Here is a 17,660-nt window from a genome sequence, read left to right as displayed (position 1 = left end):
TTTTGAAAGACCACCGTGCTTGCTGTATGTAAGAGACACTAAACATTTCTGAATATTTTCCTAAACCCTGACACCTGAAGAGCAGGGTGTGTAGTTTCCTACCAGTGGGCATCACAATAAGGAGTAATGGAGTACCTGGTCCTCACTGGTTAATCCCAGGTGCATCACGAGGTAGAAGTGCACCAGGAAGTCAGAATTTGGCAGGACATCCTGGCGTCTGGTCATCATGGCGCAGATCAGCCTGTAGGCTTGCAGTTTGCCCTCCTTATATTCATTTGGCAGTGTCGTCGCCTGCCAAGGAGATGATGTTTCCAGATTAAATCAACTCCAGATGCAGAACATTTTGACATTTCATTTATTTCTCAGTTTTCCAGAAGAGCTGTTTATGGAGATGTGGAATACAGTGGCTATACTATGACACAGCTTGTCTTCAAAACATGCAGTCCTGGGCAATTACCTTTCTAAAACTCAATTTCACAAAGGAAGAGGAAATTGCAATAAAGGAATAAACACATATCCACTTGCCTTAAATAACCATGATGCAAACATTCTGAGTGGTGGGATCAAGGCAGGAGGAGACGGAGAAGACTGGTTATCCAGGCTTACAGCTAGATTATCCCGGATCTAAGTCACAGAGAGCAGAACTTCAGCAAAGTGAACACTCAGCTTATCTCAAGGGTATTTCAATATTATCTTCCACAGCCAATTAAGTTTCTATAACTTGAGTGAAAATCTATAATATTTATACAAGCTTTTCTTTTATTGGGAGCTCACCTGTCCTTCTGAATTGTATCTGGCTTCCTCTATGGATTTAGATTTAAATATACACGTAGGCCATTATTTTTCCTTGAATATTAGTGCCTAGAGAGGTCCTGAACTCCAAATGAGGAGGAATGATTTAATAAGTTATAATGTACAAATATGAATCATGTCTCTGAAAACATTTTAAAACACAGGGAATGTGCTTACTTCGGCCGCACATATATTAAAACACAGGGAAAATGTATGTTTAGTACAAAAACAAAACTAAAATGAAATTTCATCTACTCTGTGATTCTACCTTTGTAAAAATATCTGTATCCACAAAAATAGGATTAAGTATTAGTATTAGTTACTTTTATGGGATGATGATGTAAATTTTTTCTTTGTATTTTGCACACTTTGGTTTTTTTGTATTTTTTGAGACAGGGTCTCACTATGTAGTTGAGACTACCCTGGAACTCACTATGTAGCCCAGGCTGGTCTCGAACTCACAGCGATCCTCCTGCCTCAGCCTCCCGACTGCTGGGATTACAGGCATGCACCACCACGCCCGACTCTTGCACACTTTGTACAACAAAACAGGCATCACTTTAAAAAATTTTTCAGCATGTTTGCAGTACATACTGATTATCACTATCACCTTAATAGAGGATAACTTAAACTAAGTAACACCCTATATAGTATCTTATATTAATATACTACTTTTGCACAAAATGAAATATTAAAATATTCGAGTTATAAATATGATTTGCTCTTTGATAAACAAATGTACTTTGTCTAAATGCCTGACCTGTGTTCTAGAATATGTTCCATAGTTAACTGCAACCCAGTTTTTACATGAAATGATGGATGAATGAAAGGAAATACCTTCGCTAGTTTGTACCAGAGCTCATAGAGATAGCCAAACACTTTGGCATGAATCTTGGGTGACTGGATGTTATTCACATCTCCGAGGATCCCCAAGATTCTTCTCCATAACACAGCAGCAGAATCTGGATGCCAGCCAGTGAGGTTCCCCCCAGCAATGATACTACAGTCATCCACCAGGCACTCACTGTTGTCTGAAGAGAGAGATACATGTGTTAACCTTGGAAACACAATCTTGATTTCCTTCTCACAGCTTCACTGTGAGTTCAAGACCAGCTTGGGCTACATAATGAGTTCCAGGTCAGTCTCAACTATATAGTGAGACCCTGTCTCCAAAAAAAAAAAAAGACTTTAAAATGTGAAATATCTAGGGGTGTAGAAGGATTGGATGAAGAAAGGTCAAATGATTTTGATTCTTCAAATTCAAATTCAAAGGGCAATAATCTGTGGCTGAAGTCATGGTGCCCACGAAGGGTGTGTCAAGCTACAGAGTGGATGAGACCCTGAGCAGGACAATGCCATAGAATCAGTGGCCAGACATTTGTGTGCTGGTTTCTGTGGCTGTTAGCACAGACTTATGCCTCTGTTCTGAGTCTCACCTAATTCCAGGTATGTCATTCCCCAGGTATGGTTTCCTCCTCATCTCACAACCCTGTGTACACAGAGGGCCTTCTGTCTGTCCTCACTCCCTTCTCAATCTCAACCAGGCCAACAAAAGGCAGATCTGAATGCTAGCCATATCCTCACACCTCCACATGTCATCTTTGGCCTCAATGTCTTTATCTCCATTCTGGACTCCTTTCCCCCAAAGATCTCTATGGCTCCATTTGCTCAGGACTGAATGGGAGCTTTGTCCAAAGTAGGCATGGCTCTGGTGAGATCCACTATGTTCTTGAAGAACCTAGAGATACATACTTTGGGCCAAATTTCTGGAACTCAACTTCTAGGGAAAAGACACCCTCCTGCTCACAGTATATAACTCTTCTCCTTCCCTTGACTTCAAGGCAGTGTCTCTGCCCTAAGTTGTGCACTGGAGACTCTGGGCCAGCAACCCCACATTGACTTTCTCCACCTTCTTGAGTGAGGGAGCAGCTGGGGTGGTGGAGCTCTTGCTCAACTTCTAGTCTTCTGTTTTTAGCCTCTCCATGGCCTCAACTTCTTAGTTGCCCACTGTAGGCCATTTTCTATCCCTTGAGAGACCTGCAGTGATATAGGCAGCTTGCTTCTTGGCTTTCCTGAGCACTGACACAGGCGGTAGTGTTCAGGCCTTCCCGTTCACCCTACAGTCATCTTCTCTCAGCTTCTATAAATTGTTTGGTAAGATCCTTCTCCTGCCTTCTTTGTCCTTATGGATTTACATACTATTTCATATAAATCTTATGCAGCTCAGGTAGATTTTAGGGAACAAGTGGGGTTACTTTGTTCATTCTACTGTCTTTAACTTAAATAAGCATCATAGGATTTTTAATGCTCTATCATTCATTGTTATTTTTAAATTTCACTTTATAATTTTATGTTGTTTTAAAACATTTATTTTTTTTAAACAATTACTATTTTAATAAAAGCACTTCCGGGTTTATAAAAACTTACAAAGATAACACAGAGTTGCCATATCTTCCACACCTAGTTTCCCCATTATTAATAATTAATATTGGGTATAATTAACAAACTAGTATTAAAACACTGCTATAAAGTCCCCTTCATTTAGATTTCTTTGGTTTTTACCAATATTGTTTTTCTCTTTTTGTTCTAGGGCCTCACCTATGACAAATAGTTGTCATATTTCCTCTATATTGGCATAGAATATACTCTATTTATATACATTTGTATTGTATACAATAAACATTTGTATTGTATTCCAGTAATAATCTCTTCCCATATAAGATATTTTCCCCAGTACTCACAGACTTCATTTGCTGATGCTGTGTTAGGGATTTATGTTTATTCCTTGTAAGACGGCCTCTAATTTTGCTTTTACTGTATTGACTTTGTCTGGTTTTGTTATAAAAGTTACATAAGAAAAATAACAGAAATTAGCTTTCTTTCTCTATGGGACACGTTGGAAAAGATAGTTTCCTTTTATTTGAAAGTTCAATAAAATTAGGTACTATCCTTTATATCTATAAATTTATTCACATTATACACTATTACTTTTAAGATTTATATTGCTTTTGTAGTTCTGTTCCCTTTTCTACCTCTAGCATATTTTCCTTGGTCAAACTTGCCTGTTTTTATTAGAAGGTAGTTTGGTTTTCTTCTATTTTTGCTTATTTACTTTCTAGTACAATCATGTATCCTATTTCTTTAAAATTAACTTCCATGTTATTCTGTTACTCTTTCCCCTAATCTTTTGAATAAAGCACATAGATAAAAAATTTTCTCTTCTAATATATGTATTTCAGGTCATTTTTTTTCTACAAAACATTTATTTTTCTTTTGTTGTATTTTTGTCATTCTTCTTAGTTTTATTTCATCAAATTCACAGAATGTAGTTACAAATCATGGACATTTACTGAAACATGATCAAACTGCTCAATTTCTATAGTCTATGTGCTTTTAAAATCGTAAGTATTTTTAATTGCTAAGTTCAAAGGTTTATCTTGAATTTCTCTATTCAGCTGAGATTAATTGTACTGTGTAAGTTTTCTCTAATCCAACTCACTTATTTCTGTTTAAATTATTAATTAGACATGATATGAAAATCTCCTATGATGGTGGATTTATCAATAATACCTTATAATTATGTCAAACTTTGCTTCAGTGTCTGGAGGCTAGCAAGTTCACATGAATTCAGAAAAACTGCCAATAACTGCTAGCAATTTCTGTTTAAAGTTTATACAAGTAGCTGACACAGTTACAGCTAAGCTAAGCCAGTGAGTGGTCTTCTTTCCTTTTTCTAAGTTTATGTTTATTGTATTTGCTTTAGGCTTTATGTTTAAATCAGCCTTACTTTGCTTTGGAGTCTTTGAAGAGAATTTAGAGAGTTGTGTCCCACCCCTATCAGTATCTTTCTCTGTAGTCTCACACTATTTGTTCACTACTAACATAATTATTATCAATTTATTCTAAGCCTTATCCCACATCTTTACAAGTAAGGACAACTGGCTTCCAGGCATTCACCAATCCCTACTAAGTGCCATCTTGATTGCATCTGTCGTTGGTATTTTTAGGGCCTCATCAAAGATGCTCCAGCAAGTCTCTGGGTCTGAGGAACTCAATAAGAGGGAGGACCAGAGCAACTGGAAGCCAGAGGAATGGCTCCCTGGAGCACACTGTGTCAGCAATGGAAAGATGCCAGGATGCAGGGACACAGGATTTACGAGAATGGCAGAGTGTCATGGGAGGGCCTTCCAGGAAGGCTGTTCTAAGAGGAAAACACACCGTGGCTCCTGCTATCACATGGCCACAGGAGGGACATATGCAACCTGGGAGCCCAACAGGCCATGCCTGAAGGGCCAGGAGCCTATCGAGGCCTTCTGCATTCTCGGACGGATTCCTAAAGCCTCAGCCTCCTCCCCAAAATCTTCTGTAAATTAAGTGCAGCTCCCGCAAGCATCTGTCCAGGTGTTGGAGCCTTGAGGAATGCTTATGAGCCAAGATGAGCCTCCAAATGGAAAAGGAGCACAATGCGGTATTCATTTGTCCCGTAAAAAAATGCCACATTGTCTTTAATCTCTAGGTAGGGAAAATGGAAAGAAGAGTAGGTGACTTAGGGTTCTGTTTCACTGCCTACCCCAAAATGGACAATGCAGCCATCCAGAATTGAGAATTGCCCAGCATTTCACTCACACAGCAGCTCTGCTAGAGTAACAGCTCTCCACAAGTGTGGTCCAAGTATCTCATGGCCACATCTGTCTACTACCTGCAACTAAAAGATCCAACATAGAAAAAAATCAGTTTCAATACTGCTAGGCACTCAAAAAAATTCTTGCTTCACTAATAAAAATCCTAACATGATAGTTATCAAAATATTCTCAGTTCTTTAGAATGACTGTATGCACTTTTTCAATATTATTGTGAAAAATATTTTAATGAGTTGGAATGTCTTTGTCCAAAATCACCCTGATGGTGGCAGAAGTAACAGAACAGCTGCTGACATTTTACATGTAGATGGCTCCTCAGTGACAGACACTTAATTAAAAGTGGCAATCCAAGAGATTCAGAAAATTTCATGATTACCACCAAAATACCAAATATTTAATTCCTTCTTCATAAGCAAGCTAGAATGCTAGGCTGGTATCTTTTTGGTTCATTATAACTACATGCTATGGAGGCATTTAAGTTTTTTTTTTAATATTTAAAGTGGGAACAATTACAAACCAAATTATATCATCTTTCTCCAAACACATATTTAACAACAGGAATAGAAAGTTTAGGAATTTTCAAATACAGAAAAGATTTTAGCTATGAATTAAGTCTTGGTCACTGGCAAAACGAGTGCTTATGATCAAGTGGTGATTTCCTACAGCCACAAGTGTATGTAAGCTTGGAGTGTTGAAGAAATGTAACCTGTGTTTTTGGTAATGAATTTCTCTTTTGACTTGAAAAGTACACAAAAGACAAACTCTACTTGAACCCCTTACTTCTAAGGCCAGAGGAACCAGGGCTGGACTTTTGCTGCCCATCACAGCAGTCTGATCTCCACAATCTCATCCCTGTTCTGAGGAACCACTGTTCACTTTGAAGAATTTAAGAAGAGTCAACAAAGCCACTACAGCCAGTGTTGTTATTTTCCTTTATTTAAAACCTGGTAAAGGGGCTGGGATTTAGCTCAGTGGTTCCGCCGCTTGCCTCACAAGTACAAGGTCCCAAATTGGATCCCTGGAATCCAAAAAAACAAAACAAAACACCGGTAAAAAATACCATCAGTGTGTGGTGATGTGCTGATGAGCTGTTTCTATAGAAACAAGTCTAGTGGCAGGTAACAGAATGGAACTCAGATGCACAACTACAGCTATAAGAAGAGGTAAGAGGATTTCTAAAAACAATCTGTGGGTGCAAGGGTATGATAAAAACACTAAATAGGAGATTTCCGAATTGCTATACATATTTATTATCTTAAAGATTAAAATGTAATTGTTGTTTTGAGCTAAATCAAACATTAACCTGAAGCTCAATGCCTATTTGTTCAAAGATCCAAGTTATTCAGGGAATGGTTCTCTCCTATCAGGCACTGTCCTAGGACCCTCAATTAACCTGTGAGGACAATGATAGCCTCGTCCTCTGAGTGTATTTCCCAGGGGTGAGGCGATCCTGGGCTTCCCAAGGACACCAGGATGGGCAATTACATCCCTTTCTAGCCTTGCCTAAAAACTCATCACTGAGCTGATTAGGACATGCAGAACCAAGAGCACCAAGGCTGGGTTTTTTTCCTGCTGGGGTTTTATTAAACGATGGAATTCTTTTTTTTTTCAGCTTTAATTGAGTTTATTGGTGCATTTTAGGGATACAGCACAGTTACATTCATTGTTGGGATCTTGTACCTCTACATGACAAGTCTTGGTTCTCATTTTTTTCCCCTGTTCCTGCCCTCCCTTCACCCCCTCCTCCCCTCCCCATCTACACTTTATTTCCATCTTTTCATTATCTCACATTTTTTTCTTTTCCCTTATTACCCTTCCCCTATCCATCCCACCTTCCCTACACCTTTAGCTCCTTTCTTCCCATTTCTAAATGTCAGTAATCTTATTAGGATCTTCTGCATTACTGCAGATTATTCACACCAGAGAAACTATTCGGTATTTACATGTGTGCCTTATTTATTTCACTTAGGAGTATATCTTCAATATGTATCCATTTTCCTATGAATGAATCTATTTTCTTGTTCTTTATGGCTGAGTAATATTCCATTTTATAGAAAAACCACATCTTCTTTATCCACTTTCCAACTGATGGGCAAATGGGCTGTTTCCAAGTTTTAGCTATTATAAACTGTGCCACTATAAACATGGGTGCGCATACTTCTCTGTGATATGATTCTTTTAGTTCTTTTGGAAAGATACCCAGCAGAGGGATGGCTGGGTCAAATGGAACCTCAAGTCCAAGCTCTTTGAGGTATCTCCATATTGATTTCCATAGTGGTTGCACCAGTCTGCACTCCCACCAACAATGGAGAAGGATTCCTTTCTCCCCACAACCCCGCCAACATTTGTTATTGTGTGATTTCTTGATAGCATCCATTCTTTGTGTGGTGAGGTGGAATCTCAGTGTTGTTTTCATCTGCATCTCTCTAATGATCAGTGATGTGGAACATTTTTTCATATATTTACTTGCTGCTTTTACTTCTCTGTCTGATAAATCTCTGTTCATTTCGGATGCCCATTTTTGAATCGGGTCTTTACATTTTGGGGGGCTGATTGTTTTGAGTTCTTTATATATTCTTGATAATAGTCCTTTGTCTGAGGAACAGCTGGTAAATTTTTTTTCCCACATTGTAGGTTGTCTCTTAGTTCGGCTGATGGTTTCTTCTGAAGTACAGAAGCTTTTTAATAAGATTAGATCCCAGCTGTTGATTCTATCTGCTAGTTCCCATGCTACTGAGGATTTGTTCATAAAGTCGTTTCCTATGCCAATGTCTTCAAGAGCTCTGCCTAACTTACCTTCCAGCAAGTTTAATGTTTCTGTTTTAATGTTTAGATCTTTAATCCATTTGGATTTTAATTTAGTGCATGGTGAAAGATAAGGGTCTAGTTTTAATCTGTGGCAGGCTGAAATCCAGTTTTTCCAACACCATTTATTAAAGAGGCTATCTTTCCTCCACTGAGGATGGTCAGCTCCTTTGTCAAAGATGAGGAAGCTGAGTACATCTGGGTTTGTTTTTGTGTCTTCCAGTCTTTTCCACTGATCCTCAGGCCTGTTTCTTTGCCAGTATCATGCTGTTTTTATCACAGTGTCTTTGTAGTATAGTTTCAAATTGGGAATTGTTATACCCGCTGCCATGTGTCTGTTGCCTAAGATGGCTTTTGCTATTCTAGGTCTCTTATGGTTCCAAATGAATTTTTGGATTCTTTTTTCTAGTTCTGTGAAATATAGTGTTGGAATTTCAAATGGCATTGCATTGAGTGTATATAGCAGTTTTGGTAGTATGGCCATTTTCACTATGTTGATTCTTCCTACCCAGGAGCAGGGGATATCTTTCCATTTTTTTTATATCCTCTTCAATTTCTTTTTTCAGAGTGCTATAATTTTCAGTGTAGAGATCTTTTGCTTCTTCTGTTAGATTGATTCCTAGATACTTCATCTTTTTGGATGCTATTATAAAAGGAATTTTTTTCCCTTATTTCTTTCTCAGTGAGTCTGCTATTTGTGTATAAGAAGGCTAATGAGTTTTGGGTGTTCACCTTGTATCCAGATACTCTACTGAATCTGTCAATTAAATCTAGAAGTCTTTTGGTGGAGTTTTTTGGATCTTCAATGTAGAGTATCATATCATCAGCAAATAATGACAGTTTAAATTCTTCCTTTCCTATCTTTATTGCTTTAATTTCTTTCTCTTGTCTAACTGCTGTGGCTAATGTTTACAGAACTATATCGAAGAGGAATGGTGATAGTGGGCATCCTTGTCTTGTTCCTGATTTTAACATGAAGGTTTTCAGTTTTTGGCCATTTAATATGATGTTGGCTGTTGGTTTTTCATAGATAGCCTTTATTAAGTTGAGGTATAAACCATCTATTCCAATTTTTTGCAGGGTTTTTATCATGAATGGGTGTTGAATTTTATCAAACGCTTTTTCTGCATCTATTGAGAGGATCATATGGTTTTTGTCCTTGACTTTGTTAATATAATGTATTATATTATTGACTTTCATATGTTGAACCACCCTTGCATCTCTGGAATAAATCCGACTTGGTCAGGATGAATGATCTTCTTGATAATCCTCTGTATTCTGTTTGCTAGTATCTTATTAAGGATTTTTGCATCTATATTCATTAAGGAGATTGGTTTGTAGTTCTCTTTTTTAGTTGCATCTTTCCCTGGTTTGGGAATCAAAGTGATACTTGCTTCCAGGAATGAATTTGGAAGTATAGCTTCCCTTTCAATTTCATTGAAAAGTTTAAAGAGTAATGGCAGTAGTTCTTCTCTAAATGTCTTGTAAAATTCAGCAGTGAATCCATCGGGGCCTAGGCTTTTCTTTGTTGGTAAATTTTTAATTATATTTTCAATTTCACTGACTGTAATTGGGGTGTTTAAAATGTTTTTATCTTCTTTGTTCAACTTTGGTAATTCATAAGTATCTTAAAATCTGTCCATTTCTTCTGTGTTTTCCATTTTATTGGAGTATAGGTTCTCAAACTAGGTAGTAATGATCTTCTGGATTTCTTTTGGATCTGTTGTGACTTCGCCTTTTTCATTCCTGATTGCATGGATCTGAGCCTTTTCTTTCCTTTTTTTGATAAGATTAGCTAAGGGTTTGTCAATTTTATTTATTCTTTCAAAAAACCACCTCTTTGTTTCATTTATTTTTTGTATCGTTTTCTTAGTTTCAATTGCAATGATTTCTGCTCAGATATTTATAATTTCCTCTCTTGTTCGAGCTTTGGGTTTTTCTTGCTCTTGTTTTTCTAGGAGTCTAAGTTTCATCGTTAAGTTGTTTATTTGAGCCCGCTCTGTTTTCCTAGTGTGGGCATTCAATGTTATGAATTTTCCCCGTAGAACTGCTTTCATTGTGTTCCATAGATTCCTGTATGTTTTACTGGCATTTTCATTTATTTGTAAAAACTGTCTAATTTCTTCTTTAATTTCCTCTGTAATCCACTGATTGTTTAGCAGAGTGTTGTTCAGTTTCCATGTGCTTGTGAAGTTCCTACAGTTTCTTGTGCTATTGATCTCCAGCTTGATTGCACTATGATCTGATAATATACCAGGGATGACTTCAATTCTTTTGCATTTATTCAGACCTGTTCTGTGAGCCAATATGTGGTCCATCTTGGAGAATTATCCATGTGCAGCTGAAAAGAATGTATATTCTGTATTTGTGGGCTGGGATACTCTGTAAACATCTATTAAGTCCATGTGTTCAAAAGTTTGGTTCAGTTCTATTATTTCATTCTTGATTTTCTGCCTAGATGATCTGTCAATTTGTGATAGTGGGGTATTTAAATCCCCCACTAAAATTGTATTAGTGCTTATTTGTTTTTTCATGTTACTTAATATTTGTTTTATATAGTTGGGGGCATTTATATTTGGTGCATATATGTTTATGATTGTCAACTCTTCCTCTTGAATTGTTCCCTTTATAAGGATGTAGTGTCCTTCTTTGTCTCTCTTAATGAGTTTTGTAAACCATGGAATTCTTAAAGCTTTTTGAATTTAAAACTTTGGATTTTGCTGAGGTTGAATTGACACTTTCTTTGTGGTCAGTTTTGTTCGGCTGTTTTCAAGAAAATACCACCTACCCCCAAGATCACAGACTTTTTAAAGAAGACATCTTTCAAAGTTTTTAAATTTTTCTTTTCATATTTAACAATCTTATTACACTAGAATTGACTTTGAACATGGTGTGAGGTAGGGATTCTATTTAAAATTTCCTCCATATGGCTACACACTAATTCCATAGGGATTTGTTAAATAGCACTTTCTTTCCTTGCCAGATCTGGAAAGCCATTTCTATCATATCCACACTTGTGTGGATTAAGCTCTACAATTTATATTCCTTCTGTTAATCTATTTATTTATCCCTGGAATTACAGGTTCTTTAAATATCATAGCAATTATCATTGTTTGCAACCACTAGGATAAATGTCTCGTCTTCTGTCCTCCCTGTAATCTCTTCAGACAATAGTGACTTGAGCTATACTCATCTTTTACTTCTAATAGCACCTAAATCAGTATTTCTGGATCATAAGCTTATTTGCTAAATATGGAATGAGATCAGTGGTAATACTGATTCACTGCTGTAGGTCATAAATATTCCTCACCCCCAAATCACTACCTCAACAGAACTTAGTTCATGTATGCAAGATATATCTATGTTTCCTTATCTGCAGTACTCATTAAACTGTTCAGGGATGAACTACCCTTTCTAAGGCTAGCAAATTCTTAAAGATAGCAACACCTTTCAGGAAGCATGCTTTTTATATGTAAACTAGCTAATTATCCCACACATCCACCATTTATCTCCTTTATCTAGCTCTAATATACATCAAGTCAACATAGTGCCTATCACCCCAGTGGCAGGTACAGGGAAACTAGGGACAGCCAGCCCCTATGCTCTGAAGCCCACTAAAATTACCCCCACCAACAATCCTAAATGGGCTGATCCTACCTTGCCTCGCTCTTCCTGCAGAAATGACAATAAAGCTTGCTAGCCACATTTTGTTTCCTCTGTCTAGTGATGGACATAGGTGATTTCTCATGTGTCCTGCTTCCAGGGACCTGTGAGTCTAAACTTTCTCCTTTATGACTTTCATGTTTTGTCTGCAATCCTTAACATATCTGATAAAACAAATCTCAGTAGTATTTAAAACAATGCACAATGAACTATTATTTTTAGCAAATATGAAATGATTTAAATAAGCAAACTAATATAAAAGTAAACTGTTAGCTAGCTAGTGATGAAGAAATTTAAGATTTTAGAAACAGTTTATTATTATAAACATTTGATAATTGGTAGGATTATTCAATGTGAAATGGTGATATACTCTAACTGATCACTCTTTGTACGTCTTAAAGATCAGGCTGACAGGAGTTTTATTTTTTTCAGTTATGAAGAAATCATTCCCTTAAGAACAGAAAGTTAAATTCAGAACAGTGATAATCCTTAAACCTTATCATATTACAGTTTGTCCTTTTCACACATGACAAGCTGAACTATTGAACTGCGTGTACTGATTCACTACGTTAGTATTTCAAAGAAGATCTAAGTATTTGGAGGACTTAATCACAACATGGCACGCACCATACCAAGTTACTCATACAAGTGTATTAAATTGAGCTGTCCAATGCATACTCTCTGAAATGGAGTCAAATAATCTTCTCCAAAGACAGACAAAAGAAGTAATAACCCAATTTTCTTCTCTTTCAATAAAAATAATTAAACCTAGTTCATGCTTAATTGCATCCAACTTGTTGAAGACTCAGTGTTGGATCACAATGATGAGTTTCTCTTGGATAATCTGTACTGGACTTAAGCCATTTATTCCATGAATGTATTAATAATTCTCAAGTAGTTCAAAGGGCCATACAGTTGTAATTTTAACCACAACGTAGTAGAAAAAACAGATGCAGCACTGCAATGAGAATCAAAACAACTTGGAAGCCAGTTCCAACTCTGGCACTTACTTTCTAGAGCAATGACATCATTTCTCTAGGTCTCTATATCCCCAACTCTAAAACAGAAACATTAAGACTTGGCCTTACTACCACACAGAATCAAAGAGGGTACTTCAAAGTCCTTTGTAAATTGCTAAATCCCATATAAACTGATAACAATACTAGTCAAAATAATTTTCTATTAAGAATTTTACCCAACAGCATTGTATAGGTTCATTTTATGAAGTTTTCAGGTCACAATATCAAGAATTTATAAAAATTTAAAGACTCTGGTTAAATTTTATATCACGATGAAAACCAAAGTTTGCTTGATTTTAAAAAAAGCCATTTGAGGTAAAATTGCTGCCTTAATTTATAATCTTAAACTGGTTTTTAGCATTTTAGTAACACTTTTTACTTATCATGTGCTTTCTGGTTTGTTGCTGTTTTCATACAAGGCACCTGATGAGAGTGAAAGTGGCAGACCAGGCAGTCATAGCCTCCCAGAACACCCCGACCCTTCCTCCACTTGTCACAACACAGCAAAACAAAGCTGAGCTCCATTGAGCTGTCCTCATTCTCATCAGCCCTATCCCACCCAAGGGACCTGAGTAGTGTGCATGGATGCGTGTATATGTGGGTTTGCCCACTGTCCTGTGCACCACACACACATATCCACACATCCATTCATTCAAAGACCTTAGGAGGTAAATACTGTTTTTACCTGTATAGACTAAGACAGTGAAGGACAGAGGCTGACCAGCTGAGGCCATTGAGCAGGCCCTTGCCAGAGCCTGAATGAAGACCCAGAAAAGTTTGCTGTGTCATGCAAGCATGAGTCTCACCATGCAGTTCAGGCTGTCCCTGAACTCACTATGTAGCCCAGGCTGGCCTCAAACTTGCAGTGATCTTCCTGCTTCAACCTCCCAAATGCTGGAATTACAGGCGTGTGCCACCACACTTGGCCAAGCATGAATCTTAACAGATACAATACTCAAGGGAAAAGGTACAAAAAGTACAGAAAATGACTTAAACAAAACAACTAAATGATATGCTGTTCGAGGAAAGACATAAGTAAAAGTTAGAGAAAATCAAAGGCATTACTATAAACACAAATGTGGGGATGGGCCAAGGATGCTGGGGGAAGGAAGGTACTTAAAAAGGCCTCAGGGAACCTCACTAGACTGGACACTGTCCTGCTTAATGGGCTACGGTCAACGGTACATTTTATTGCTGTTACCTATGACCTATTTATATGCTTCAATTTATGTTTATGTGCCCAACACTTTATAATACTTTAAAATATTAATCAATAAGGTATCCAAATTCCTTGATGGATTCTGGACTTGTGATGTATGTATGATTAGGCTGGAAAAATCACTCTCTGTTTGCAGGGTAGAGCAAAAGGCCAGGGTCAGCAGAGGCATGGCAAAAATGCATCACCCCTCCCTTGGTGGGCCACAGTCCCCAGCATGGTTGGCTGCCTTCTGTACTTGACCCTTGTTTCAGAGCCCTACCTACAGGAGCCCAAGAACTTGAGAAAGACAGAAAGCATGTGGTTGGCAGCAGTACCCATCAGCACTATGCTAGGGGATCCCTGGAGTTCTCTAAGCCAGAACTCTGGGATCTCCCAGCTGCGAATACTGGTGCCTCTTTCCAAATACTCAGTACCTGTTAGGTTTGAGGCATCTGTGGAACTCAGCTGTAACCACTGCCGTGCATCAGCGTCAGCCACAGCATCTGTGGGTGTGCTCAGGTCAGGGTCCTCCTCACACACCTGCCATGGGTTCACCAACAGCTCGGCCTCACTGCTATAGCCCACAGCTGTGTCGCCGCTGGCACTTTCACCTAGCATAGGAAAAGGATCACATTTTGACACCAGCCAGATGGAGGCCAGTAGGTCACAGTTACCGAGAGCAAGCAGCTGAACACCAACAGCTGATGCAGAAGAGGTGGCTGAGGGCTGGGGCAGAACCTGCAGAACCAGATAGGGTACAAGTGGTGTCCCAATGGGACGTGATCAACAGTCAGTCTTCCATGTACAAGGGACTGAGGGTGTGAGTGATTTCTCACTTCACACATTATTCGAGGGAGTTCTCTTTATAGTGTTTTCACTCTGTTACCTCTCACACACCAAAGACTACAGCAGGCCCCCAAGTTTTCCGTTGAGACTGAGTCACTACAGAATGAGGGAGAGTGGAAAAATGCAGATAACCAGTCCACCACAAGTGCCAGTTTATTCTGTTGGCAAAAGGGTCAAATGATGTCACATGCTACAAGCCTGCTTTGTAGATGCACAGTAAACAGACAGTGAGTCATCTAGGGTCATTTGGGGAGGAGGTTCCCTGCCAAAACAGATTTCTACAAAAGAAATTATTTTCTTCAAACACTACAATACTCTAATTTGTCCTAATATAACCATGCTGAGCTACAAAGATATCCACAGTTATCTTTTTAGTCTGACACAAAACAAAGTTTCCATTCCTAGGAGTCCTCCCTCCACTTCCTGACTTTGTCTACCTGCCCACTTTCTGCCTGTTCCCTGAACCTGCAGCCCATAGCCCCTGGCCCTCCTTTCTGATCTGCTGCTCTCCATTCACTCAGTAGGTCTTGAATGCCCTTTCCACAGAGCTCTAAACCACAGAGGGAAGGCAGAGCACTAGGGGACCCCTCTGCACCCCAGAGGGGCCCTGGATGTGCAAGAGCAACCAGGCTACCCTGAGAAGCAGGAAGCTTGCACCTGACTTCAGGAATGTAGCGGATGGTATATGATAATCTGTTCTAGGATTCCAATGATATTTCATTTTAACAAATTTATCCCACTGACTTCAAGGCACTTCCTTAGCTTTGTGTTCCAGGCCTGTAGGAACTTTCTGGGGCAATAATTTTCTCTTCTGTGTCTGTTTGCTGACTCAGGCCCTAAGCCCTTCTGTGCCTCCCACCTAGAAAAAGGCCCAAGGGTAGAAAGACAGACCCCTTAGGTGCAGGCAACTGCCTAGGACAGTTTTATTAACTGGATTAACCTTACATGAGCCTGGGTTCCAGGAAGAAAGACATTCTATTTCACAGCCATGTCTTTCTAACTGGTAAGATATCACTTCAGTTAGAAAGTAAAAAAGGAAGCAAAACATATTAGGAACACAGAGTTGGATGATCACAAACCACATTTCCTGGAACTTACTCTTCTGTCTTTCCCTACATTTTCCTTGTGTCTGCTGCAAATCATCCTGCAGATCCAATTCAGCAGGGCTGCTGCTTCTTCGAACTAAGATCTTCAGACAAAAAGAAATATTGCATTTATTACAGGAAAGTTAACATTTTTAAAGATTGTAAAATTCCTAGACCACATTTCTAAATGAAAAGAAACAATAATAATAGCAACATAACATTTAATGATGTTTTCCATTTGAAGGGTATTTACAAATTACTAAAACTGAATTATAAAATACTCAAGATCTGAAACTTTAATTTATATCCTCTACTTTGTCCACTGACATCCAACTAAATGGAACTAAATGGAACTAGAAAGAACGCCAAATTATATGGTAGTAATTTATTTTAAAGTTCTGTTTGTTCCCCTGGTCAAGTAGACAAGTGGTGTGAAAATAATTCTCCATCAGACCTAAGCTACCGCCAGAGCGTACAGGCAAGGAAAGTACAGACCCCACCCATACTGCCCAAGGCCCACACAGTGCTTTCTTGGTTAAATGTGCTAAACGTGGCTTAACACTTAACACTGCTTCACTTCTGCTAAACACCAAAGACTGAGAAATTGAGAGGCAATCTGCATCCTCTAAACCCCCTCAATTTGCTTGGAAAGACAAAATATACACAAATTATACAAAATTATAATGTACATAAGCAAAATATGTGAATAAATTTTCTCTGAAAAGTATGCAAAACAAAGCATTACCTTAATCAGCTGACAGTTACAGGAGAGCTGTTCAAGGAGGCAATAGACATGAAGAGGCAGAGGGAGGGCAGGAGGGGACTCAAGGCAGGAAGCGAAGTGGCAATCAGCAAGTTCTACGTGCAGGAAAAGCAGCATATTGCAGCAGGCCATGCAGGGCAGCCAGGTGCAGAAGGAAAAAGACAAGAAGGAACATGGACCTTCCAAAAGAGGCAGCTGCTGGTAAGCCTTCGACATGAGATTTAGGACTTTCAACCTAATATTAAGAAATGAGCAACTATATGTTCCACACAACAGTTCAGCTAAAATCATAACTAGTAAAGATAAGGCTAGTTGTTACCTGTGGGACAGATGTGGGTGAAGAAGAAAATTGCTATGGAATCTGATGAAGATTCAGGAGAGAGGGGGTAGGGCTTCTGATGGTGGAAAAAGCAAAGAGAAATAAGAGAAAAGCTGCAGAATGACAGGCTAGAGATTATACTCAGGTGAACATGGTGTGAAAAATAATTAAATGACAGAAGGGCATAAATCCAGAGGATAAAGAGAATGACTGTGACAAACGGGGAAAAGGAAAGAAGGAAGGACAAAAGAAGGAAGGAAAGAATGTAGAGAAGAATTTGAGAAAGTTTTTGATATTTTAATTTTTATCTTTGGACTGAATATCCAAAAAGAATGTGCTCTAAATGGGCAACAAATATCCAGGACTGGTGAAATAGAGAATAAAGTCAGGAATGAAGGTATAAATTTAAGATCCTCCAACCGGGCGTGGTGGCGCAAGCCTGTAATCCTAGCACTCAGGAAGCTGAGGCAGGAGGATCGCTGTGAGTTCCAGACCAGCCTGGGCTACATAGTGAGTTCCAGATCAGTCTC

At 38.6% G+C, this 17,660-nt stretch overlaps 1 protein-coding gene across 1 annotated transcript in view; it reads right to left on the bottom strand.

Moving 5' to 3' along the window:
• Ralgapa2 (Ral GTPase activating protein catalytic subunit alpha 2) overlaps window positions 1–17,660 on the bottom strand; it is a gene marked incomplete at its 5' end in the record, with an annotated part of 268,892 nt that overhangs the window by 146,627 nt on the left and 104,605 nt on the right. The window contains 5 exons of the mRNA XM_033761011.1: window positions 136–291; window positions 526–624; window positions 1,630–1,823; window positions 14,552–14,728; window positions 16,062–16,152. Coding sequence (XP_033616902.1) covers window positions 136–291; window positions 526–624; window positions 1,630–1,823; window positions 14,552–14,728; window positions 16,062–16,152 — 717 coding nt within the window. The remainder of the gene's footprint in view (window positions 1–135; window positions 292–525; window positions 625–1,629; window positions 1,824–14,551; window positions 14,729–16,061; window positions 16,153–17,660) is intronic.

The sequence above is a fragment of the Fukomys damarensis genome, unplaced genomic scaffold (assembly GCF_012274545.1).
Source record: "Fukomys damarensis isolate Sample0158 unplaced genomic scaffold, DMR_v1.0_HiC HiC_scaffold_7, whole genome shotgun sequence".
In the NCBI taxonomy this organism is placed as follows: Eukaryota; Metazoa; Chordata; class Mammalia; order Rodentia; family Bathyergidae; genus Fukomys; species Fukomys damarensis.
Note: the sequence above shows the minus strand (reverse complement) of the source record. Positions and strands in the feature narration are given on the sequence as shown.